Source organism: Xenopus tropicalis, chromosome 5 (genome assembly GCF_000004195.4).
Source record: "Xenopus tropicalis strain Nigerian chromosome 5, UCB_Xtro_10.0, whole genome shotgun sequence".
Classification (NCBI taxonomy): domain Eukaryota; kingdom Metazoa; phylum Chordata; class Amphibia; order Anura; family Pipidae; genus Xenopus; species Xenopus tropicalis.
In genome coordinates this window covers 12,670,766-12,698,310 of record NC_030681.2, presented here as the reverse complement: position 1 = coordinate 12,698,310, position 27,545 = coordinate 12,670,766, and the positions used below count along the sequence as shown (strand labels likewise).

The 27,545-nt window shown below is 42.8% G+C and overlaps 1 protein-coding gene across 1 annotated transcript in view; it reads right to left on the bottom strand.

The window, feature by feature from the left end:
- The window catches only part of ush2a (usherin), a 510,724-nt gene extending 484,838 nt beyond the window's left edge, over positions 1 to 25,886 (bottom strand). Inside the window, exons 1-2 of the mRNA XM_031902040.1 lie at positions 25,310 to 25,886; positions 8,530 to 8,695 (exon numbers count right to left, since the gene is read on the bottom strand). Of these exons, the coding sequence (XP_031757900.1) occupies positions 8,530 to 8,695; positions 25,310 to 25,785 (642 nt within the window). The 5' untranslated portion in view covers positions 25,786 to 25,886. The remainder of the gene's footprint in view (positions 1 to 8,529; positions 8,696 to 25,309) is intronic.
- Positions 25,887 to 27,545: the final 1,659 nt, after the last annotated feature.

The window sequence follows — 27,545 nt, the reverse complement described above, 5'->3', positions numbered from 1 at the left end:
GGAAAGGGAGGGGAGGGAAAGGGAGGGAAGGGGAGGGAAAGGAAAGGGAAGGGAAGGGAAGGGGAGGGGAGGGAAGGAGGAAGGGAAAGAGAGGGGAGGGAAGAAGAAGGAAGTGAAGGAAAGTAAAAGAGTTTCCATTAAAAGTGTAGAAGATACAGAAGTGACCACAAAGAATTTGTGAAATTCCAGTTCAGTTTATAGGGGGAAAGGAAAGGGACAGAAAGGGAAAGGGAGGGGAGGGGAAGGGAAGGGAAAGGGAAAGGGAAAGGGAAAGGGAAAGGGAAAGGGAAAGGGAAAGGGAAAGGGAAAGGGAAAGGGAAAGGGAAAGAAGAAAGTGAAGGATAGGAAAGTAGAAGAGTTTCCATTAAAAGTGTAGAAGATACAGAAGTGAATGCAAAGAATTTGTGAAATTCCAGGTTTTGTAGCAGTTCAGTTTATAGGGGGAAAGGAAGAGGATGGGAAAGGAGAGGGTAGGAGAGGGGAGGGGTAGAGAAGGAAGTGAAGGAAAGAAAAGAAGAAGAGTTTCCATGAAAAGTGTTTTGTATGAACTCAAGGCATTAAAACATAATTTTTCCTCACCTTGAGTATGGGGGGCAGTTTTGGGCTCCAGTCCTTAAGAAGGATATTAATGAGCTGGAGAGAGTGCAGAGACTGCAACTAAACTGGTAAAGGGGATGGAAGGGTTAAACTATGAGGTTAGACTGTCAGGGTTGGGGTTGTTTTCTCTGGAAAAGAGGCGCTTGCGAGGGGACATGATTACTCTGTACAAGTACATTAGAGGGGATTAGCTGCAGATGGGGGGGGTTCTTTTTCCCATAAAAACAATCAATGCACCAGAGGTCACCCCTTTAGATTAGAGGAACAGAGCTTCCATTTGAAGCAGCGTAGGTGGTTCCTCACGGTGAGGGCAGTGAGGGGGTTGGGGAATGCCCTGCCGGGGGATGTTGGGTAGGGGGTTCCTCACGGTGAGGGCAGTGAGGTTGGGGAATGCCCTGCCGGGGGATGTTGGGTAGGGGGTTCCTCACGGTGAGGGCAGTGAGGTTGGGGAATGCCCTGCCGGGGGATGTTGGGTAGGTGGTTCCTCACGGTGAGGGCAGTGAGGGGGTTGGGGAATGCCCTGCCGGGGGATGTTGGGTAGGGGGTTCCTCACGGTGAGGGCAGTGAGGTTGGGGAATGCCCTGCCGGGGATGTTGGGTAGGGGGTTCCTCACGGTGAGGGCAGTGAGGGGGTTGGGGAATGCCCTGCCGAGGCATGTTGGGTAGGGGGTTTCTCACGGTGAGGGCAGTGAGGGGGTTGGGGAATGCCCTGCCGGGGGATGTTGGGTAGGGGGTTCCTCACGGTGAGGGCAGTGAGGGGGTTGGGGAATGCCCTGCCGAGGCATGTTGGGTAGGGGGTTTCTCACGGTGAGGGCAGTGAGGGGGTTGGGGAATGCCCTGCCGGGGGATGTTGGGTAGGGGGTTCCTCACGGTGAGGGCAGTGAGGGGGTTGGGGAATGCCCTGCCGGGGGATGTTGGGTAGGGGGTTCCTCACGATGAGGGCAGTGAGGGGGTTGGGGAATGCCCTGCCGGGGGATGTTGGGTAGGGGGTTCCTCACGGTGAGGGCAGTGAGGGGGTGGGGAATGCCCTGCCGGGGGATGTTGGGTAGGGGGTTCCTCACAGTGAGGGCAGTGAGGGGGTTGGGGAATGCCCTGCCGGGGGATGTTGGGTAGGGGGTTCCTCACGGTGAGGGCAGTGAGGTTGGGGAATTCCCTGCCGGGGGATGTTGGGTAGGGGGTTCCTCACGGTGAGGGCAGTGAGGTTGGGGAATGCCCTGCCGGGGGATGTTGGGTAGGGGGTTCCTCACGGTGAGGGCAGTGAGGGGGTTGGGGAATGCCCTGCCGGGGGATGTTGGGTAGGGGGTTCCTCACGGTGAGGGCAGTGAGGGGGTTGGGGAATGCCCTGCCGGGGGATGTTGGGTAGGGGGTTCCTCACGGTGAGGGCAGTGAGGTTGGGGAATGCCCTGCCGGGGGATGTTGGGTAGGGGGTTCCTCACGGTGAGGGCAGTGAGGTTGGGGAATGCCCTGCCGGGGGATGTTGGGTAGGTGGTTCCTCACGGTGAGGGCAGTGAGGGGGTTGGGGAATGCCCTGCCGGGGGATGTTGGGTAGGGGGTTCCTCACGGTGAGGGCAGTGAGGTTGGGGAATGCCCTGCCGGGGGATGTTGGGTAGGGGGTTCCTCACGGTGAGGGCAGTGAGGGGGTTGGGGAATGCCCTGCCGAGGCATGTTGGGTAGGGGGTTTCTCACGGTGAGGGCAGTGAGGGGGTTGGGGAATGCCCTGCCGGGGGATGTTGGGTAGGGGGTTCCTCACGGTGAGGGCAGTGAGGGGGTTGGGGAATGCCCTGCCGAGGCATGTTGGGTAGGGGGTTTCTCACGGTGAGGGCAGTGAGGGGGTTGGGGAATGCCCTGCCGGGGGATGTTGGGTAGGGGGTTCCTCACGGTGAGGGCAGTGAGGGGGTTGGGGAATGCCCTGCCGGGGGATGTTGGGTAGGGGGTTCCTCACGATGAGGGCAGTGAGGGGGTTGGGGAATGCCCTGCCGGGGGATGTTGGGTAGGGGGTTCCTCACGGTGAGGGCAGTGAGGGGGTGGGGAATGCCCTGCCGGGGGATGTTGGGTAGGGGGTTCCTCACAGTGAGGGCAGTGAGGGGGTTGGGGAATGCCCTGCCGGGGGATGTTGGGTAGGGGGTTCCTCACGGTGAGGGCAGTGAGGTTGGGGAATTCCCTGCCGGGGGATGTTGGGTAGGGGGTTCCTCACGGTGAGGGCAGTGAGGGGGTTGGGGAATGCCCTGCCGGGGGATGTTGGGTAGGGGGTTCCTCACGGTGAGGGCAGTGAGGGGGTTGGGGAATGCCCTGCCGGGGGATGTTGGGTAGGGGGTTCCTCACGGTGAGGGCAGTGAGGGGGTTGGGGAATGCCCTGCCGGGGGATGTTGGGTAGGGGGTTCCTCACGGTGAGGGCAGTGAGGTTGGGGAATGCCCTGCCGGGGGATGTTGGGTAGGGGGTTCCTCACGGTGAGGGCAGTGAGGTTGGGGAATGCCCTGCCGGGGGATGTTGGGTAGGTGGTTCCTCACGGTGAGGGCAGTGAGGGGGTTGGGGAATGCCCTGCCGGGGGATGTTGGGTAGGGGGTTCCTCACGGTGAGGGCAGTGAGGTTGGGGAATGCCCTGCCGGGGGATGTTGGGTAGGGGGTTCCTCACGGTGAGGGCAGTGAGGGGGTTGGGGAATGCCCTGCCGAGGCATGTTGGGTAGGGGGTTTCTCACGGTGAGGGCAGTGAGGGGGTTGGGAATGCCCTGCCGGGGGATGTTGGGTAGGGGGTTCCTCACGGTGAGGGCAGTGAGGGGGTTGGGGAATGCCCTGCCGAGGCATGTTGGGTAGGGGGTTTCTCACGGTGAGGGCAGTGAGGGGGTTGGGGAATGCCCTGCCGGGGGATGTTGGGTAGGGGGTTCCTCACGGTGAGGGCAGTGAGGGGGTTGGGGAATGCCCTGCCGGGGGATGTTGGGTAGGGGGTTCCTCACGATGAGGGCAGTGAGGGGGTTGGGGAATGCCCTGCCGGGGGATGTTGGGTAGGGGGTTCCTCACGGTGAGGGCAGTGAGGGGGTGGGGAATGCCCTGCCGGGGGATGTTGGGTAGGGGGTTCCTCACAGTGAGGGCAGTGAGGGGGTTGGGGAATGCCCTGCCGGGGGATGTTGGGTAGGGGGTTCCTCACGGTGAGGGCAGTGAGGTTGGGGAATTCCCTGCCGGGGGATGTTGGGTAGGGGGTTCCTCACGGTGAGGGCAGTGAGGTTGGGGAATTCCCTGCCGGGGGATGTTGGGTACGGGGTTCCTCACGGTGAGGGCAGTGAGGTTGGGGAATTCCCTGCCGGGGGATGTTGGGTAGGGGGTTCCTCAAGGTGAGTGCAGTGAGGGGGTTGGGGAATGCCCTGCCGGGGGATGTTGGGTAGGGGGTTCCTCACTGTGAGGGCAGTGAGGTTGGGGAATGCCCTTCCTAGTGATGGGGTAATGGCAGAATCTGTTAATGCCTATAAGAGGGGCCTGGATGAGTTCTTGAACAAGCAGAATATCCAAGGCTATTGTGATACTAATATCTACAGTTAGTATTAGTGTTTGTATATATAGTTTATGTATGTGGGTGTATATGTATTTGGCATTCCCAAGGAACTTATTTCATGCTTGTGTAGCTCCCCAACACTTTATACATCTCAGTGTGTCCCATGAGTAAAAATGATTGGGTTATTCTGCATCCATTGTGCCCACATCTTTTTTTCTTGCACCATTACAACCAGTCCAACTATGCAGAACTTTTATATAAATCCCTATTACTAAAGGGATCATTTACTAATGGTTTTTTTTCCATGATTTGTATTTTTTATTTGCCAAAATCCGATTTTGTTGGTGGGAAAATTGTAAATTTTATTCATGATTTATTATAAAAAAATACACCATCTAAAAGCTGTTGAGATCATGTAGAAGTCAATGGCAGGTGTCTTTTTTACAACTGGAAGACCTTTCTTTGCATCATGGTTTTAGAGGGTTTTTGGGAAGGTTTAGACTCGGGGTTTTCATGTTTTTATTCATATTTTGTTTCCTGTGACATAACCCACTTTAACAGATGATTACAAAAGTTCATCTTCAGGAAGGAACATCCTACCTCTGGCTGGTCCCTACATGGGGAGACTCTGGAGACCATTAAGTGAACTCACAAACCTCTTGTATTTACTGCATTACATCAATAATGTGTTATCTCACCTACGTATTCTGATGCTACAATACATGTATGTGTTTGCTGTAACCCCAGCTTTACCTTTACAGAAATGTCTCTTTGGACACACAAGAGTCATTTGTATTATGTATATCTACTTTATTCTATTAACGTAAGAATAGCTATGTCTGATTCAGAGCATGAATTTATATATAAAAGGGTCTGTTAAACCTCCTATCTGTGTATTCACTGCCTAAGTTTTCTTCAAACATTAATATACCCCAAAAAAATCTGTTTCCCCATACCCTAGTTTTGTAAAGTTGAGGTACATGGGAATTCACCAATACAGGACCCCAGTCATCTTACATATAGAGATTACAGTGTAATTTTGGATTCATGATGTTACATTTTGATAAAGACACCAGTATGGAGGACATATTGTTGTTTAGTTGACATGGAGCCCCGATGTTGCTGCACTTTATCTCCCCAAATTGTTTAAAACTTCTGTAAGCTTATGGTAAATTGGGCCCCCCAATTTGCCCCAAAATTAATAATAACATGCTTTTATGTTAATCATACAATTGTTAAATCGGTAATATCATAGTAATGCTGTCTTATGGTTAGTTGTGTAGGTAGAGGTTGAAATTAGGAAACTCTTTGCAATAGATCTTTATTCTCTGTGCCATGTATCTCTGAAGACCCAGGAACCAGAAGGAAGAAAAAACACTTTTTTTGTTGTTTTAAATGACATATCTCTATGTTTATTCCTGTCCCATTCATAATGAAACCCTTGGTCAAGTAAATAAACAAAAATTGCTTTCTTGGTTTAAATTTTATCTTTTGGACCATTCTTTTAGAGTGAAGACACATGGAGCTACTAGTAGTAGCTACTTTTTCACGGCTACTAAACCCCAGAAAATCCCCTGCCATAGATAATACTGAGAATTACCTCTGCTAAAACACACATAGACAGTTTTCAGTAAATGATCAGCATTGTCTATTTTAGTAGCCATGAAAAGTAGCTGCTACTAGTAGCTCTGTGTGTCTTCACCCTTAAAGTGGCCTTCTCTAACTTTATCTCTACCTCACTCCCTCTCTTTGTTGGAGTTCCTCAAGGCTCTGTCTTAGGCTCTCTGCTGTACTCAATCTATACAACTTCTCTAGGGAAGCTTATTCAGTCATTTAGACTTCAGTACCACCTTTATGCCAATAACACCCAACTCTACCTCTACTTCTGACCTCTTACCTTCTGTCCTTTCCCAAGTTACAGACCACATGTCTGCCATCTCCTCCTGGATGCCACAACACCATCTGAAACTGAATCTTTCTAAAACAGAATTCATTATATTTCCTCCTACATCTTCTCTTGTCCCTCTGGTTTCACTTTCAGTCAATAACATCACCTTTCAATCAACCACCCATGCACGCTGCCTAGGAATTATCTTAGATACCCATCTGTATTTTACACCGCATATCCAACCACTTGCCAAATCTTGTGATATTCACCTGGGCAACATTTCCCAAATACACCCTTAGTTTAGACACAACTAAAATACTCTTCCAGTCTCTTATAATTTCCCGCCTTGACTACTGTAACTTACTCCTTGCAGGCACTCTAACACATTGCCTTTCACAACTCCAATCTGTTCTGAACGCTGAACCAAATTATATAACCTTCATGAAACCAATTAAACCATTCCCCTGGTAGTTATAAGGCCACAATAAACCATTGCATGAATGGATAAGACCACATGTCAAATTTTATTTTAATATCTTTAAATAAATACTTTCCTTTTCCATAAAAACATGAACAGGGGGATACAAGAGGAGACCCCCCATACTGCTGACAATGTGCTACCAAGTGATATAGATGTAATGGGTAGATGTAATAGATGTAATAGATGTAATAGATGTAATGGGTAGGGATGAGTAAATTTTTTCGCCAGGCATGGATTGGCAGTGAAATCCCGCATTTCAGCATCGGCAAATTTTTTTGTGAAATGTCTAAAAATTGTTTGCCTTGGAAAATTCGGGGGTTGCGTCAAATTGGGCATGATCACGTCTCAATAGGAGTGGTTGCATCAAAAAAGTTCACACATTTTTCTGATGTTTCGAAAAAATTGTGCTGAAGCAAAAAGCATCAGATTTTCTCATCACTAGTAATGGGGTACAACCCAAGCACAATTTTCAACCCCAATGCTGGATTCTGTGGTTCATTATTAATTGGGAAACCAAGGCTCAGGGTATTGCTTTCACTTTTTGCAGTGTATTGAACTCTTCTAAACGCTGCTTCTAGACTCACTATTCTATCCCACTGTTCCACATCAGCCACTCCGCTATGCATATCTCTTCACTGTCTCCTCTAGAATCAAATTCAAACATTCACATATAAGTCGCTTACTAATGAAGCCCCTCCCTATATTTCAGCTCTGATATCAAACCAAACCCCATCACGCAACCTACGCTCTGCTTCTGACCTTCACCACTCTTCTCCTCTCATCTCGACTGCAAGACTTCTCCTGGGCTTCTGTCTGTCTCTGAAAAACTCTGCCTCGAGCCATCAGACTCTCCCCTTCCTTCCACACTTTCAAACGCTCCCTTAAGACCCATTTGTTTAAGGAAGCATATTCAATGTATCTCCATTGATCAGACATTTATTAATGTATCATAGATCATCAATCTGTTTCTATTTTCCTTTTTTTTTCAAATCCACCCTTCACCCCTTTAGATTGTAAGCTCTAGGAGTAGGGCCCTCAGATCCTATTCTAAAGTTGCCCATACACCTTAAGATCCACTCACTTGGCGATGTCGCCAAGCGAGCGGGTCTTCTCCCATTATCCCACCTACGGGTGGGCGATATTGGGGGAATTTAGGCTAATTCGATCGTTTGGCCCTGGGGCCAAAAGATCGAATTATAATGACGGGCATAGGCAAAGTCGGTCTGGGGACCGCATCAACGAGCCAATGCGGTCCCCGATCCGACTAAATTTTCTAACGTGCCCGATTGAGATCTGCCTGATTTCAGGCCAGATATCGGTCGGGCAGGCCCGTTGGTAGTGCCCATACACGGCCCGATCAGGTTAAGGGACCGATATCAGCAGCTAGAATCGGCCTGTGTATGGGGACCTTTACTCTATAAACATGTGTAGAAATGAAAGTAAAGCACTGTGCAATTTGCTAGTGCTATATAAATAATGATGATAAATAATTATAAATTATGGTGATGATGATGATGAACTGCAAACTGGAGATCCATAGAACACACCTTGTTAAACTATTCTCAGTTATTCTAAGGCAATTACTCATTGGTTGTAGAACCAATGGGTACAGAACACCAATGAGTAATTGCCTTAGAATAACGGAGTTCATTTTTTAAAAAATTCCCTTTAATATTTAAAACAACACAACATATAGATTGTAAGCTCTACGGGGCAGAGACCTCCATCCTCTTATGTATTTGACTCTTAAGTTATTGCAACTGTATCTTGTATTTATTTGTATTTATTGTTATACTGTGTATTTATCTATTATTATCTTAATAACCCCCTGTTTGTATTAATCTATTCTACTGTACAGCGCTGCGTACATAAGTAGCACTTAAAGATATACATACATACATAACTAAAATACAATTTATTTCTCTATTTTTTTGCATTTATTTAATGTACTTAAGGAAACATTTACAAACGCTGTAAGAACAACATCTCCAGGGGTGATTTTCGCACATCATTTTGAAACCCATTTCATGTTTAACCAAATATTGTTCCCCCCTTTTTCCCCTCTTTTCTTTTACTCACCTGCACAGTGAGATGAATCCATTTCTTCCCAAGAAATCTCCCCTGTGTCATTACTTTTACAGGAGGCTGCAAACCATTTATTGTGCGATAATAAAACGCAGTCTCTTTCTCCGAGATTGTGAGTTTGAACACAATCTGCCCATCAGCAGACTTTTCTATCACACACCTTAAGAAGTAAATAGAAAAAGATCTAAATCGTCTTCGAGTAAACATATACGGCAAAATAAAATGCAGCTCAGTACAGCTTAAGAGTACACAAAATCTAATGTAAAGATAGTATTTAATGGAAAAAGACATTTTCTTTTTTTAATCCTGTTACCTTACTGCACTCTGTGCATCTGGGGCTCAATATGACTGTTCCTTCCCAGTTTGACTAGTCTTTTAAAGAGGCATTATTATCCTCTGGGTGGGGGGGGGGGGGCAGGTTTTATTCACACCGGTTCTTTTGCACATCTGTGAGCATTAGCAATATATGACTTTTCCAAAGAGCTGCACCTTCCTTTTTTTATATAAAAATATTGAAAAACAACTTATTAAGTATTGTAAGGTATCTTTTTTCAATCCATTCCTCTGCTGGGCTTGAACCAGGTACAGGTATGGGATCCCTTATCCGGAAACCCGTTATCCAGAAAGTTCAGAATTACAGAAAGGCCATCTCCCATAGACTCCATTATAGGCAAATAATTTCCTTTTTCTCTAGAATTATAAAACCTTACCTTGTATTTGATCCCAACTAATATATAGTTAATCCTCATTGAAGGCAAAACAAGCCTATTGGGTTTATTTAAGGTTAAATAATTCCCTTTTCTCTGTAATAATAAAACAGTACCTGTACTTGATCCCAACTAAGATATAATTACCCCTTATTGGGGGCAGAACAGCCCTATTGGGTTTATTTAATGGTTAAATGATTCCCTTTTCTCTGTAATAATAAAACAGTACCTGTACTTGATCCCAACTAAGATATAATTACCCCTTATTGGGGGCAGAACAGCCCTATTGGGTTTATTTAATGGTTAAATGATTCCCTTTTCTCTGTAATAATAAAACAGTACCTGTACTTGATCCCAACTAAGATATAATTACCCCTTATTGGGGGCAGAACAGCCCTATTGGGTTTATTTAATGGTTAAATGATTCCCTTTTCTCTGTAATAATAAAACAGTACCTGTACTTGATCCCAACTAAGATATAATTACCCCTTATTGGGGCAGAACAGCCCTATTGGGTTTATTTAATGGTTAAATGATTCCCTTTTCTCTGTAATAATAAAACAGTACCTGTACTTGATCCCAACTAAGATATAATTACCCCTTATTGGGGGCAAAACAATCCTATTTAATAATTTTTAGCAGACAAGTTATGGAGATTCAAAATACAGAAAGATCCCTTATCTGGAAAACCCCAGGTCCCGAGAATTCTGGATAACAGGTCCCATACCTGTACTTGTTATATTGCAGCAGGTTCAGGCCCTCGGGTGCCTTATTATAAATACGGCCCTGGTTGCATTACCTTTTCCCTATTTAGGCAGGTAAGAGGTATAGGCTTACCCTGTCCTGAGGTTCCTATAGCCATCCCCAGTGGGGTTAATTATACTCAGCTGCTCTGTATTAATTGGTAGGTGCAGCCAATCCCTAGTGAGCTGCTAGCAGAGAATCCTTATTTAAACCCTGACCCGGCCCCTCACCTTGCCAGTTCCTAGGTCCCTGTACCTGCTGGTCACCCTGTTGGGTTGGGCACCCTGACCCTGTACTGGTTTTTTTTTTAATCCTGATTTTGGACCTGGTTACCTTGAACTCTGCCTATATTTTTGCCTGCCCCAGGACTTTTGTTATCCTTGAACTATCCCTGATGAGTCAGCCAGTTGCTTACTTTTATTATCCTGCCTGTCCTTAGGGTGAAGACACACTGAGCTACTAGTAGCAGCTACTTTTTCATGGCTACTAAATGCCAGAAAATCCCCTGCCATAGACAATACTGAGAATTGCCTCTGCTAAAACACACACAGAGACAATTATCAGCATTGTCTATTTTAGTAGCCACGACAAGTAGCTGCTACTAGTAGCTCCGTGTGTCTTCACCCTTATACAACGGTAGTTGTTCACTTTGTTTTGGCTTAATAAACTGTTTTGCGCTCAAGCATCCTTCCAGTCTCCTTGCCACTATACTCCCTCTTAGTCTATACTTTAAACACTAGCCCTGTGGCCCCCAGTGGCCATTCCTATGTGGGGTGTGGGCCACTGTGTGTGACAAGTATCTCATTTACTGCCATAGGATAGTGGGAGTCTATTGTTCAGTAAGGACAAGTTGGACATTATAGTTTTGGCAAAGTATTTGATGTACAGGTATGGGACCCCTTATTCAGAAACCTTTTATCCGGAAAGCTCTGAACTATGGGAAGGCCATTTCCCATAGACTCCCATTGTTACCAAATAATGCATATTTAAAAAACAAAAACCTCTTTTCCTGTAATAATTAAACAGTACCGTGTATCCCAATAGCTTCAGAGTAAGTAACCTCTGTGTAAAAAAGCACTAGGCTTTAAGCGTCATGCCTTTATATGGGCACAGAACCCCTCAGTGACTGCTAATATCCTTATCATTTACAGTAGGGGGTACATTATCCCTTATAATACATGAGTGATACTCAGAGTTCCCTGTATAACTCAGCCTGCAGCCTTGTGCCTTTATATGGTCACAGAACCCCTCAGTGATTGCTGATATCCTTATCATTTACAGTAGGGGGTACATTATCCCTTATAATACATGAGTGATACTCAGAGTTCCCTGTATAACTCAGCCTGCAGCCTTGTGCCTTTATATAGTCACAGAACCCCTCAGTGACTGCTAATATCCTTATCATTTACAGTAGGGGGTACATTATCCCTTATAATACATGAGTGATACTCAGAGTTCCCTGTATAACTCAGCCTGCAGCCTTGTGCCTTTATATGGGCACAGAACCCCTCAGTGACTGCTAATATCCTTATCATTTACAGTAGGGGGTACATTATCCCTTATAATACATGAGTGATACTCAGAGTTCCCTGTATAACTCAGCCTGCAGCCTTGTGCCTTTATATGGGGGGCACAGAACCCCTCAGTGACTGCTAATATCCTTGTCATTTACAGTAGGGGGTACATTATCCCTTATAATACATGAGTGATACTCAGAGTTCCCTGTATAACTCAACCTGCAGCCTTGTGCCTTTATATGGGCACAGAACCCTCAGTGACTGCTAATATCCTTATCATTTACAGTAGGGGGTACATTATCCCTTATAATACATGAGTGATACTCAGAGTTCCCTGTATAACTCAGCCTGCAGCCTTGTGCCTTTATATGGACACAGAACCCCTCAGTGACTGCTAATATCCTTATCATTTACAGTAGGGGGTACATTATCCCTTATATGACCTTATCTCTCCTACTTCAGCTATTATTTAATTGTACATTAACTATAATTATAAGCGAAGATATCCCAGGCAATTCCTAAATCCCCCGGCCGTCACCACAAGAAGATTCAGTATAAACATCTGCCTGGTATGGCCCCAGCCTACAAGGTAGATGCAATAAAAATCAAGTGCTTCTGGGAGGTCTGCGAGAAGGTTTGAATGTGACAGAATTGGGTTGTTAGTAATTTATCTCAGAGCAACTAAGACCACATTCCCTGTGGCTGAAATATAATTACAGCGTTAGAACTTAATTCCCCGTTGTATTACATTGACCTGGGAAATGGAAGTTAGTCCAGGGCTGAGCTTTATTACCCCACTTCCAAAGGATGTTAAAGGACGATGATAGAAATGATTAGCGCGGAATTTATATTTATGGGCCGAACCTTTTGCTTATATCACAGACAGATAAAGGCTTTGCATTAAATATACACTCTCTGAAACTGGCAAACAAGGCCATAATATACATCTAATTCTTATTAAAGGCTAATTGCCCCAGTATCCGGTAATGTCTAAAGTATCTGAACCAGAAGCATCGAGACCGGGTCATAAAGTTCTATACATGTTGCCTGTATGATAGTCATTTCTTCAACCAAATTTCATAGTAAACAAAGTGGGAGATTGGGAAAAAAATATATCTTCAGGGGGAGTCTTTTTATGCATTTTTCTTTATTAAGAAAAGTCCACAAAGGGACTCATTTATTATAAGCTGCTATTAGTTTAATCTGTTTTATGATTTATCACAACTTTCAAACGAATCGACACATTTATAAAATATGTTTTACTGATTGGTCAATTGCATCCCCAGTAGGCAGGGACATTGAACAACATGACAAATTAATGGTGGGTCTACGTGGGTGATTGTTATACAGGTATGGGACCTGTTATCCAGAATGCTCGGGACCTGGGGTTTTCCAGATAAGGGATCTTTCTGTAATTTGGATCGCCTTAACTTAAGTGTACTAAAAATCAGTTAAATGGAGTCTATGGGAGATGGACTTTACATAATTCGGATCTTTCTGGATAACTGGTTTCCGGATAAGGGATCCCATACCTTTATGGTATAATTGGCACTTGATAGGACTGTATTTGCATTATTTGTGGTTTTGTGGTCTTTCCAGCAGCTATCTGGTTGCTAGGGTCCAAATTACCCTAGCAACCAGACCGGGGGTTGAATAAGAGGCTGGAATACCAGCAGGAGAGGCATGAATATAAATAATATAAATAATATAAATAATAATATTTCCATTAATATGGAGCTTTCTAGATCTCTGGTTTCCGGACAGGGGCGATTCTGGACATATTGCCGCCAGAGGCGGCTCCTGGATGACGCCCCCCCCCCCAACCCCCCCCCCCCCCCGCTCCCCAGAGCTTACCTTCTGAGCGCAGGAGCGGGTCCGGGGGCGGCGAGATCGCTGCACTAGAAAAGCCGAATTTCCGGTTTAAAAAACGGAAATTCGGCTCTTAAAGTTACCAGGAGCGGCTTTTTGCCGCCCCTGGTAACTGGGGCGCTTCTGCCGCTTGAGGTGAGTTTCTCAACTCGCCTAATGGCAGAAGCGCCCCTGTTTCCGGATAACAGATCCCATACCTCTATATAGTTACATACAGAGGCTGAAAAAGATCTACATAGGAAAATCCATTTCTTCATACAATAAAAAATGGCTCCATCAACAAGCAAACAATTAAACCTAATTAACTCACCATGGCTTTATTCATTTCAGCAAATATCATGAAACCGCTACAGACAAATAATGCCCCCGTGCTATACATCGCTATCCAATGCACGATAAGACTCTCTTATTAATAAGATATATTTTCTCTAAAAAACGCGATTTGCTATTTTTGAACGATAAGGAAACCTGGGGAAATTAGGCACAGAGAAAACATTTATCTTTTCCTTTTTTATTCCATTTAAATTCTCGCAGATGGCAGATTCCCTGTTGTCTGGATCCCGGTATCAGTTCGTGTCTTCGGGGCTTTCTTCATCAGTACTTTAAGTTTACGTTACATGATACTTTTTCAAATAAAAACATAATCGCCCATGCACGAATGGCAGCGAAGGAACGGCACCAACTAGCGAGCGGCGTATACTGAATTACTCACATTTAAATGACTGCCTCATTAGTTACTTTCCTACCCTTGCTAAACAAAGCTGCATAACATCATTCATCCTAATTTGGTGCCACCGGCTAAAAAATCCTAATAGATTTTATGCATTGTGTATCTAATGATAGCTGCTATTTTTAAGAGTTGCCTCAGGTGAGCGGCGGAAATTCAAAGATATTATTGCACATTATTTCTTAACACACAAGTGGGTATATTCAAAGGAACGGCTGCGGCGAGAGCTCTGTTGGGAGCACCGTTTTAGAGACAAATAGGTTTCCATTATTCAACCAATTAGTACATAACTTATTCTCTTGGCGGATGAGAGAAATCAAATAATTATATGTATGCTGGGAAAATACGTGGGGAATAAGGTTGCAAAAATGTACTGGATTCCATACTGAAACTCCTTTTTCTGATTATTGTATAGAGGTATGGGATCCCTTATCCGGAAACCTGTTATCAAAAAAGCTCATGGTTTATTTCATGGTTAAATGATTCCCTTTTCTCTGTAATAATAAAACAGTACCTGTACTTGATCCCAACTAAGATATAATTACCCCTTATTGGGGCAGAACAGCCCTATTGGGTTTATTTAATGGTTAAATGATTCCCTTTTCTCTGTAATAATAAAACAGTACCTGTACTTGATCCCAACTAAGATATAATTACCCCTTATTGGGGCAGAACAGCCCTATTGGGTTTATTTAATGGTTAAATGATTCCCTTTTCTCTATAATAATAAAACAGTACCTGTACTTGATCCCAACTAAGATATAATTACCCCTTATTGGGGGCAGAACAGCCCTATTGGGTTTATTTAATGGTTAAATGATTCCCTTTTCTCTGTAATAATAAAACAGTACCTGTACTTGATCCCAACTAAGATATAATTACCCCTTATTGGGGGCAGAACAGCCCTATTGGGTTTATTTAATGGTTAAATGATTCCCTTTTCTCTGTAATAATAAAACAGTACCTGTACTTGATCCCAACTAAGATATAATTACCCCTTATTGGGGGCAGAACAGCCCTATTGGGTTTATTTAATGGTTAAATGATTCCCTTTTCTCTGTAATAATAAAACAGTACCTGTACTTGATCCCAACTAAGATATAATTACCCCTTATTGGGGCAGAACAGCCCTATTGGGTTTATTTAATGGTTAAATGATTCCCTTTTCTCTGTAATAATAAAACAGTACCTGTACTTGATCCCAACTAAGATATAATTACCCCTTATTGGGGGCAGAACAGCCCTATTGGGTTTATTTAATGGTTAAATGATTCCCTTTTCTCTGTAATAATAAAACAGTACCTGTACTTGATCCCAACTAAGATATAATTACCCCTTATTGGGGGCAGAACAGCCCTATTGGGTTTATTTAATGGTTAAATGATTCCCTTTTCTCTGTAATAATAAAACAGTACCTGTACTTGATCCCAACTAAGATATAATTACCCCTTATTGGGGCAGAACAGCCCTATTGGGTTTATTTAATGGTTAAATGATTCCCTTTTCTCTGTAATAATAAAACAGTACCTGTACTTGATCCCAACTAAGATATAATTACCCCTTATTGGGGGCAGAACAGCCCTATTGGGTTTATTTCATGGTTAAATGATTCCCTTTTCTCTGTAATAATAAAACAGTACCTGTACTTGATCCCAACTAAGATATAATTACCCCTTATTGGGGGCAGAACAGTCCTATTGGGTTTAATTAATGTTTTATTGGTATTTATTTTAGGTATTTATTTATCTTTTTTAGTAGACTTTAGGTATGGAGATCCAAATTACGGAATGACAACTTATGCGGAATACACTTGGTCCCAAGCATTTTGGATAATGGGTCCCATACCTGTATTTCCCTTTTATAAAAACTTCCACGAAAATTTGCCTCAAAAAAATGTTTCTGTTGCAGCAAAATGGGCGCGGTTGCGTCAAAATGGGTGCAGTCATGTCAAAATGGGCACGGTAGTGACAAAATGGGAGTGGGTGTGGCAAAATGGGTGTGGGCGTGGCAAAATAGGCACAGTTGTTTCAAAAAAATGACATGCGTGAAAAACGCATTTCACGAATTTTCCTGCCAAATTTTTCAGCAAAGCGAAACGGGACAGATTCGCTCATCACTACACATGATTATACTATTCAAGGTTTGCAGGGCTATTTTGACTTATTTGGTAAGACGCCAATTCTCCCAATGACTTCTGGTATCGACAGGTCTGTTTTGAATAGAATGCATTGTACTAACCTCTTACAGAATATGAATTTATTGTCTAATATTTATTACGTTGGCTACAAACGTTGTATCTCAGGTTCAGCCGATGGGTGGGTATAGGAATTGCACATACTCTCAGACTCTGTACCAGAGCAATACACACACTGGGTGGGTTTAGAGCAGGGGTGGCCAAGACGTTGATCGCGGTCCACCAGTCGATCCGCCATGGAATTCTGGTGGACCGCGACAAAGCCCGGGGATGCGGAAGTGTGGCGTGAGTGGGCATGTTTGCTGCGTCTTGGGGGAGGAGTCATCGGTCGATAGACGATGGAAAAAGTCTGGCCACCCCTGGTTTAGAGTCACTGGTTGCACATGAAAGACAACAAAAAGTGAGAATGCCAAAATAAACCATTGCCATTTCCTATCACGTCCTATTTACAAATGGTAGAGGAACATGGACAACGCCAAGGAATTTAAGGGGAGCAGTTATTAACTAGGGATGTAGTGAACCTCAAAAAAAAAGTTCGCGAACCTGTTCGCGAACTTCCGCCGAAAATTGCGAATATTCGCGAACTTTGCGAACCCCATAGACTTCAATGGGAAGGCGAACTTTAAAACCTAGAAAAGCCATTTCTGGCCAGAAAACTGATTTTAAAGTTGTTTAAAGGGTGCCACGACCTGGACAGGGGCATGCAGGAGGGGGATCAAGGGCAAAAACTTCTCTGAAAAATTGACACACGCCGTTTTTCGAAATGATCGGTAATTTTGCGACTTTTTCGTAATTTCCGGCGCTTTCGTAAAGTTATCGTAAGTTTTGCGACTTTTTCGGAGCATTCGTAACGTTATCGTAAGTTTTGCGACTTTTTCGGAGCATTCGTAACGTTATCGTAAGTTTTGCGACTTTTTCGGAGCAGTCGTAACGTTATCGTAAGTTTTGCGACTTTTTCGGAGCATTCGGAACGTTATCGTAAGTTTTGCGACTTTTTCGGAGCAGTCGTAACGTTATCGTAAGTTTTGCGACTTTTTCGGAGCATTCGTAAGGTTATCGTAAGTTTTGCGATTTTTTCGGTGCCGGCGAACCCAAATTGCGAACATCACGAAAAGTTCGCGAATTTGCGGACTTGCGAACACCCGATGTTCGCGCGAATTAGTTCGCCGGCGAACAGTTCGCTACATCTCTATTATTAACATATGGATTAGAGTTTTTTTGAAGCCACGACTAAACTCATTTCATTTATCAAAATATCCGAATTGAAAAAGCACAAGCAAAAAAAAAGAAACCGCGAGAACCGTGTCTTTTTCATATCGTCGCACAAATGGACACGTTGCAAAACCCCCAAAAACTCAGAAAAAGAAAAGATCTTCGAGAGACATCTGCCATTGACTGCTACTTGATCTAGACAGCTATTAGATGGCTTATTTTTGTTTCCGGATTTGTCTCGGTTTTGTTGCATAACAAATCATAAAAAGATCATGTTTTTTCCGCAACAAAATCGTATTTTGGCACCAGAAAACCCCAAACTGCTGAAAAAATTGGGTGTTAGTAAATGCCCCTATAGAAGCTGACTACAGTTTTGATTGCTTTTTGGTCATGAATATACTGTATATTGACCATGTTCCCGTACCATACCGAGGCAGTGAGAAGGCCCTAGCAATTTTACAATAAAAAACGTGCTTAGTAAGAAAGCTAGAGACCCATTTAATATTAATTAAACATATTCTAAAACATATTTTTTCTTTTATTCTCTAAAGTAGTCTTACTGTATTTTCTTGTTTTTGGTATTCAGCAAAATACAATGGGAGGTCTCTTTAAGAACAGCTCGATTTACTAGAACAATTACTGCAGTTCGTTATTAGACAGGAATGGCCGGATTATTGTAATTGCATGGGATATGCATAAAAAACATGGAAAAGCACCAGAGTCCTACCCATATGATACAATTATATCCTCTAATGCGCCGGGGAAACATTATGCGCCTCATCTTCATATAAATATTGCATAGGAATCCATGTTTGAGTCTCATTTTTCTGACCAGATGGTGTGAGGAGAAGGCACCTCCCGTCTCTTCAATAACAATCTTTCAGTTCTACATCTTGTTCTTCTCATAAATTACCTACCAGCAGGAATTTTAGCAAGCCAATCAGTTAACACATTGTCCATAACATTAACAGCTACTGTGATTGCACACAAGCAAGGTCAGCCATATTTCTTTACGCAATACACTATTAATAGTAATAAAAGAGTTATCGTAGGGAGAATGCAGTTACATAATAGACAAATAATCATTAATGGTGATATGCCTACAGAAAGTTTAGCTCTTCGTTGTGCCAGAAAAAAATGCACAAAAAAAATGAAAGAATCAGTAGTTATAGAGTAACTATTGAGACCCAGTAGTCATGGGTGGAGGCTGGTGGAGAGGGAGGGCCGGACCACGGGGTCTAATTCCCTCTATAGCTCTAAGAAACCAGATGCTCTTCTACCTACCCGAGCAGCTGGTGAGTGGAAATGCAGGAGAGGGGGACTGAAGGGAGGGTAGGTAGGTATGTGCCAAGCCCCTCCAAAGATTTTTTGCTTGGGGGCCAAGTTCATTCTTGTTATGCCACTGCACTACACTAGGGAAGCATCATCATATGGGAAATTCAACTCAAAAAATCTCAATGTCTTATACAAATGAGTGTAATTGTCAGTTGACTTTGCCTTGCCAAGCTCTTATCTTGATTATTCCGCTAATTAATTCTGTTAAGGGGTCAAAGCTGAAAGCATGAAAGGACTGATACTTTGGTAAAGAATGGAAGTAGTTTTGATGATAGGGTACTCAAGGAGTTAGGTCTCTATACTTGCTTAGGAAGTCCTGATTAGCAGTAACTACTGATGAGCGAATCTGTTCCGTTTCGCTTCGCCAAAAAATTCGCGAATCTTTCAAAAGATCCGCGAAACGGCGGAAAATTCGCGAATCGGCGAAAAATGTCGTGCGAAAAAAAAAAATTGTCGTCCGCGGCTATTATTTTGTCGCGCGGCTATTGTTTCGTTGCCCCCGGCTATTGTTTTGTCGTGCGCCTATTGATTCGCCACCCGCGGCTATTGTTTCGTCGCCCACGGCTATTGTTTCGTCGTGCGGCTATTATTTTGTCGCACGGCTATTGTTTTGTCGCCCGCGACTATTGTTTCGTCGTGCGGCTATTATTTTGTCGCACGGCTATTGTTTCGTCGCCCGCGGCTATTGTTTCGTCGTGCGGCTATTATTTTGTCGCACGGCTATTGTTTCGTCGCCCGCGGCTATTGTTTCGTCGTGCGGCTATTATTTTGTCGCACGGCTATTGTTTTGTCGCCCGCGACTATTCTTTTTTTACGCCCGCGACAATTTTTTGACGTGCAACGCAAATTTTTTCATCCGTTTCGTGAAACAATCCACCAATGGCGAAACGTGGAAATTCACCGCGAATCCATGCCTGGCGAAATATTTCGCCCATCACTAGCAGTAACCTTTGCCTTGGGGGAGAGATGTATTTCCATAGGCCATGGGGTAGAGAGAGTTGGTTTGCTCCTATTTTATTTAAGTGGAGGGAGCACATGGTTTTACCTCTTTGGACCTCAACTGCTGCTGTTGGTGGGTGTGCTGGGGAGTCTGAAACGTAAAGGTGCCCATACATCACTCACTTGGCGAGGTTGCCAAGCAACCGGATCTTCCCTCGATATCCCCACCTATGGGTGGGCAATATCGGGCTAATTCGGTAGGTATAGACGTCCGTCGGTTCTCATTGATGCGGTCCTCGATCCGAATAATTTTTAAACCTGCCCAATCAAGATCTGCCCGATTTCAGGCCAGGTGTCGGTCGGGCAGGCCTGCCATTAGTGCCCATAGATGGGCCCATAAGCTGCCGCATCAGTCTAAGGGACAGCTAGAATCGACCCGTGTATGGCCACCTTAAGGCTTCAGTAAGAAGAAGCTTAGTGCACTAAGTGAAGGAGGACCTTTGGTGAAGTGAGGGGAAGAGAATACTGAGATACTATAGCTAGTAGATAGCAGATGTAATTGATAGGCAGGGTAATTAGAAAGACTAACCTTGTGCTCCACCAAGGTTTGGTGTGAGGTAGTTGTTCAGGTGGTATTTACTGTACCAGTATAAGGACCTACGTTGATTGAGATTCAAGAGTGTAACTCCTGAGCACCCTTAAGGCATAACACTGGGAGACAATACCTGCAGTGTATAAGTATTCCCCACAAACATTTCTTTAAAGCATAAGAATATTATGCCAGAAACAAAAATCATCTCCATCTAGACAAGAATAAATAGTCTGCTTGGCTTGCTCCTATGTTCAAGAATCACAAACTGCAGCTATAATTGAGTCTATGAACAGTGTTTAATATTCATATAGTCTTAGGGGCCAATTTACTAATCCACGAACGGATCAAAGGCGTCCGAATGCGTTTTTTTTGTAATGATCGGTATTTCGCAATTTTTTTTGTCGCCGTTGCGACTTTTTCGTAAATTGTCGCAACTTTTTCGTAGCCGTTACAACTTGCGCGAATTGTCACGACAATTCGCGCAAGTCGTAGCGGCTACGAAAAAGTCGCAACAATTCGTGCAAGTCGTAACGGCTACGAAAAAGTCGCGACAATTCACGAAAAAGTTGCGACGGCGACGGAAAAAATCGCAAAAATATGAAAAAGTCGCAAAATGTTCGTTTCCAATCCGATTTTTTCCCATTCGGGATTCGGATTCGTGGATGAGTAAATCAGCCCCTTAGTATTGGTATGTAAATGACAAGAGTTTATACTATATAGGTTTCTCTCCCCTTTTATTATGGGACCTTTCGGACATGGCATTGGCCATAGCCCGTATCACACACAATGACCATAGCCCGTATCACACACAATGACCATAGCCCGTATCACACACAATGACCATAGCCCGTATCACACACAATGACCATAGCCCGTATCACACACAATGACCATAGCCCGTATCACACACAATGACCATAGCCCGTATCACACACAAGTGTTATCTATGCAAAGAGTCGCTAAATATTTTTGCAGGTTCCCACACAGGAAAAACATAGATTACATTGCTTATATTTTTCTGGTTATGACTTTGAATACCTTCCTTGGAAAGGAAAGTTCTCAGGCAGAATTCAATGGCCTCTCACAGTAGAAGCATTTTACTTTAGTGTAGGCTTTACAATGATCTCCATCAATAGGGCTTATAAAGCACTCTGCCACCCAACAGAGCAAATGATATTGACAAGTAAAATTAATCCTTTTAAACCCCCAAAATTGTTTTAAAACAGATGGCTGTTTAAGTAGATTAAATGCTGTGGTTGAAATTCAGCTGCTGACATAAAGAGAGACTCTTGAGCTTCCTAAAGGGGAAATAAATAGCATTTGCTCCACCATATTATAATTATTTATTATTGGACTACAAATCCCAGCATACTTTATTATCAAGGGCAGAACTATAGTCCAGGAAACTTTTCATATTAAGATTAATTGTAATAATACAGGTATAGGACCCATTATCCAGAATGCTCGGGACCAAGGGTATTCCATATAAGGGGTCTTCATACCTTAAGTCCATTAAAAAATCAATAAAACATTAATAAAACTCAATAAGATTATTTTGCATCCTGTAAGGATTAATTATATCTTAGTTTGGATCAAATACAGGTACTGTTTTATTATTACAGAGAAAAGGGAATCATTTAACCATTAAATAAACCCAATAGGGCTGTTCTGCCCCAATAAGGGGTAATTATATCTTAGTTGGGATCAAGTACAGGTACTGTTTTATTATTACAGAGAAAAGGGAATCATTTAACCATGAAATAAACCCAATAGGGCTGTTCTGCCCCAATAAGGTGTAATTATATCTTAGTTGGGATCAAGTACAGGTACTGTTTTATTATTACAGAGAAAAGGGAATCATTTAACCATGAAATAAACCCAATAGGGCTGTTCTGCCCCAATAAGGTGTAATTATATCTTAGTTGGGATCAAGTACAGGTACTGTTTTATTATTACAGAGAAAAGGAAATCATTTAACCATTAAATAAACCCAATAGGGCTGTTCTGCCCCAATAAGGGGTAATTATATCTTAGTTGGGATCAAGTACAGGTACTGTTTTATTATTACAGAGAAAAGGGAATCATTTAACCATGAAATAAACCCAATAGGGCTGTTCTGCCCCAATAAGGGGTAATTATATCTTAGTTGGGATCAAGTACAGGTACTGTTTTATTATTACAGAGAAAAGGGAATCATTTAACCATGAAATAAACCCAATAGGGCTGTTCTGCCCCAATAAGGGGTAATTATATCTTAGTTGGGATCAAGTACAGGTACTGTTTTATTATTACAGAGAAAAGGGAATCATTTAACCATTAAATAAACCCAATAGGGCTGTTCTGCCCCCAATAAGGGGTAATTATATCTTAGTTGGGATCAAGTACAGGTACTGTTTTATTATTACAGAGAAAAGGGAATCATTTAACCATGAAATAAACCCAATAGGGCTGTTCTGCCCCAATAAGGGGTAATTATATCTTAGTTGGGATCAAGTACAGGTACTGTTTTATTATTACAGAGAAAAGGGAATCATTTAACCATTAAATAAACCCAATAGGGCTGTTCTGCCCCAATAAGGGGTAATTATATCTTAGTTGGGATCAAATACAAAGCACTGTTGTATTTTTACAGAGAAAAGGGAATCATTTTTTTAAAATCTGAATTATTTGATTAAAATGGAGTCTATGGGAGACATCCTTTCCGAAATTCGGAGCTTTCTGGATATCGGGTTTCCAGATAAGGGATCTCATACCTGTACTATATTATTATCCATCATACTATACATACCATACTTATTTTTGACTTATGTGCCTCCTTCTTCTAACTCTTTGTAGCTTTAAAATGAGGGTCACTGACCCCAGCAACCTGAAAACTATTGCTCGGTGAAGCTACAATTTTACTGTTATTATTACTTTTTATTACATATTTTTCTATTCATGTCCTCTTCTAGTCATATACCAGTCTGACCTTTAAACTGCTGCCTGGTTGCTAAGGTAATTTGGACCCTAGCAACCAGATAGCTGCTGAAACTGCCATCTGGAGAGCTGCTGAACAAAAATTATGGTGGCGGAAAAAATGTTCAATAAATGCAGAATAAACATGCAAAGAGGGCCGGCTCACTCAACGCGCAATCATGGGGAATCAACGCGCAAAACAACCATTTGCGAAAAAAATTATCTGCGCAAACGTTGTAAATGACCCCCCCCAGGCAGGGCTCAATTTGTGCTTTTCACTGTCTATCATAGTGGAACATCCCTGGGTTTGGGGTTTATATGAGGTTAGAGTAGACTTTCAATAATCTTTTCTGGTTAGGACTCTGGGTGTATAGGACCAGCTGTTTGATTTATAGAAAAGAACCAGCATTAGGCAAGTAGAATGTATTGGTCAGCTGAAAACAGACATTTCATTGGTTGATATTGGTCGCTGGAACTGGTGTAAACTTTGCCACTATAAATAATTTGTATAAATGCTTTGAAGCCGTTCTTTTGTTGCTTAAATGTCTGTACTACTTTAATAAAAATTAGATTGTAGTTATACTCATAATGCATTTAAGCTATTTATCAGGGTCAAATTGAATGCATTTGGTTAGTGCTAATAGAGGATATTAGCACTTTTCAGCCCCAAAATACTCTGGTGTTCATGTAAACCAGTGATCCCCAACCAGTGGCTCTGGGGTAACATGTTGCTCCCCAACCCCTTGGATGTTGCTCTCAGTGCCCCCAAACCAGCGAGTTATTTTTGAATTCCTGACTTGGGGGCAAGTTTTGGTTGAATAAAAACAAGATTTCCTACCAAATAAAGCCCCTGTAAGCTGATAGGGTGCATAGAGGCCCCTAATAGCCAATCACAGCCCTTATTTGGCTCCTCCATGAACTTTTATGGTGCTTGTGTTGCTCTCCAAGTCTTTTTACATTTGACTGTGGCTCACGAGTAAGAAAGGTTGGGGACCCCTGCAGTAAACGTTAAATAACCCAATTCTGTAGCATGCAGCATATTATGAAGAGATAAATCATAGGAATATAGACCAAGAAAAGAGAAGCACTATATATGGGTTATTAGCCTCAAAGGGGCTCACCAGATAGACATACAATTCTTGAATATCTTGTATACTGTATACCAGTGATCCCCAACCAGTGGCTCCTGCGTAACATGTTGCTCCTCAATCCTTTAGATGTCGCTCCCAGTGGCCTCAAAGCAGGTGCTCTTTATTTAATTCCTGGCTTTTGGGCAAGTTTGGGTTGCATAAAAACAAAATGTAATGCCAAACAGAGCCTTCTGTAGGCTTCCAGACAATATAAGGGATAACAAATAGCCAATTAGAGCAGTTATTGCCAACTCCGGGAACTTATTCTTGTGTTGCTCTTCAAAACCTTTTTCCATTTGAATGTGGCTCATGGGTATAAAAGGTAGGGGACCCCTGCTGTGTACATTAGGGATGTCTAGCCTGCATTCTTGTTCTTGACTGTAACCCCCAACATCCCACAGACAGCCAAAGGTCCTGCTGGGATCACCAGTCTTCCTACATGGCTAAGAGTCCATTTTTCTCTAATTTCAGCCCTCAATCCCACCATACCATGAAGGCTTTCAACAGCCAAAATACTGCTTTATACAATGGTACCAAGACTGTCTACAAAAATACACACAATTAGGCCAGGCACATAAGTCACTGATCCATGTCAGCAAACGTTTCCTGGGACAATTTCCAACTGACCCATAATAACCTACAATGTTACAATACGAGCTTCAGTTTCAGAATCGGGTTCCCTACCTGCTTTTCTTATGTTGAATCTTTGAAGCGTTACAAGAAGCTCTTAGAACAATTAATATAAAAAAAAATGACCATATCCCTTATTGCTTACATATTCTCTCTGTCTTCATAACAAAATCAGCTATTGGATTTGCATGGAAGTGAAAGTAGCAGACGCTTCTCTACTTACATTACACCTTCTCGCTCGGGGTTCACCCACACTGTCAGAGTGAATGACGTTCCAGTTCTCGGCGTGGATGGAGCAACAAAGCAATCTCTGTGGTCGTAGAAAATGAAACTAGTAGCGTTGCCTTTGGTCGAAGGGCGCAGATCGTTTTGGTCCAGTTTAACACAATTGCTAAGGCCACTTTGAAGAAGTTGGCGATGGGTTGGCGTTTTTGATCTGTGCGGGCATTCTTGAATACACAGGCGCTGGGTACAAGTCTGAATGGTTTTTATATGGATATCACTTTGACAAAAGACACTTCTCTCTGGTGAACCACAAGTTGCCTCCGCCGGTGTTGTGGTGATAGGTTTAAAAGCACCAATATTTTCAAGTTTTGGGAAACGACCTTGGGAGCTCACTATGGGGATGTAGATGTAGCAACACAGGAGTATTGGTTTAAGGCTATCCAGAAGCATGTTCAGTGGATATAAACACTCCATTGTTTTGTTATCAGAAGTTCCGCTAAATTACATATTTGAAAATCATCCTGCCGTGTTTCCGCATCTTGAACCAACCTCTTTGTGTGATTTTGTGTATTTTCATTGATCCGTGGCCTTCTGAAAGAAAGGGAAAAAACATGAAGCAAAGAATATTCATTACATGATAAATTAGTGAAGTTTTGTTAGAAAGAAAACTCCATAAAATATAGAAAACCTAATGAATAGAAAGTTCAATCATTTCCAAGTAAGGATTTTATATACAGATATGGGATCCCTTATCCAGAAACCCGATATCCAGAAAGCTCCAATTTACGGAAAGCCTGTCTCCAATAAACTTTTAAAAATGATTTCCTTTTTCTCTGTAATAAAAACACAGTGCCTTGTACTTGATCCCAACTAAGATATAATTACCCCTTATTGGGGCAGAACAATAAAACAGTACCTGTACTTGATCCCAACTTGTACCTGTACTTGATCCCAACTAAGATATAATTACCCCTTATTGGGGCAGAACAGCCCTATTGGGTTTATTTAATGGTTAAATGATTCCCTTTTCTCTGTAATAATAAAACAGTACCTGTACTTGATCCCAACTAAGATATAATTACCCCTTATTGGGGGCAGAACAGCCCTATTGGGTTTATTTAATGGTTAAATGATTCCCTTTTCTCTGTAATAATAAAACAGTACCTGTACTTGATCCCAACTAAGATATAATTACCCCTTATTGGGGCAGAACAGCCCTATTGGGTTTATTTAATGGTTAAATAATTCCCTTTTCTCTGTAATAATAAAACAGTACCTGTACTTGATCCCAACTAAGATATAATTACCCCTTATTGGGGGCAGAACAGCCCTATTGGGTTTATTTAATGGTTAAATGATTCCCTTTTCTCTGTAATAATAAAACAGTACCTGTACTTGATCCCAACTAAGATATAATTACCCCTTATTGGATGCAAAACTGTCCTGTTGAGTTTGATTAATGGTTTATTGATTTTTTAGTAGACTTAAGGTATGGAGATCCAAATTACGGAAAGACCCCTTAGGGTTGATTCACTAAGGTGCGTTAATTTATATTGCATGCTTTTTTGCGCTAAAATAGGCGCAAACATTTACACACAATTCACTACAGTATTACCGTGTGCGTTAAGTCGCATATCGCATGCGTTAATTTGCGCACAGAAATGAATACTAACGCATGATTGACAAACACTTAGACGCGCTAAATATCGCATTAGTCTGTGCAAAAATTAACACCTACTTGGGGCAGGCGGTAATTATAGAAAAGTACAGTTAATGAGCTTTTGGCAACACAATAAGGACTTTGCAGTGGGATTTATTCAAGTCTGTGTTGGCCCCAGAGTGATGCAGCCGCCAGTTTGCAGGGAAATGGGCATTTTCAGTACAGTAATTTTCCGAAAGTATTGGCGTGTATGGCTAACATGGCATGGCATGACATGACGTTTTTTTGCACACGGCAACTATTTATACGCGGTGCGTTGATTAGCGCTCGTTCCGGCAAATACCGCATGAAAATAGTCTTCGCGACTAAAATAAAGCAAGCAGTATCACGCGTAAATTAACGCAAACATCCTTTTAGTGAATCGTGCGTTAAGACGCGAAAAATTAGACGCGATAAAAATTTTACCGCGCGCTATAAATAACGCACGTTTTAACGCACTTTAGTGAATCAGCCCTCATATCTGAAATACCCTTGGTCCCAAGCATTCTGGATAATGGGTCCTATACCTGTATAA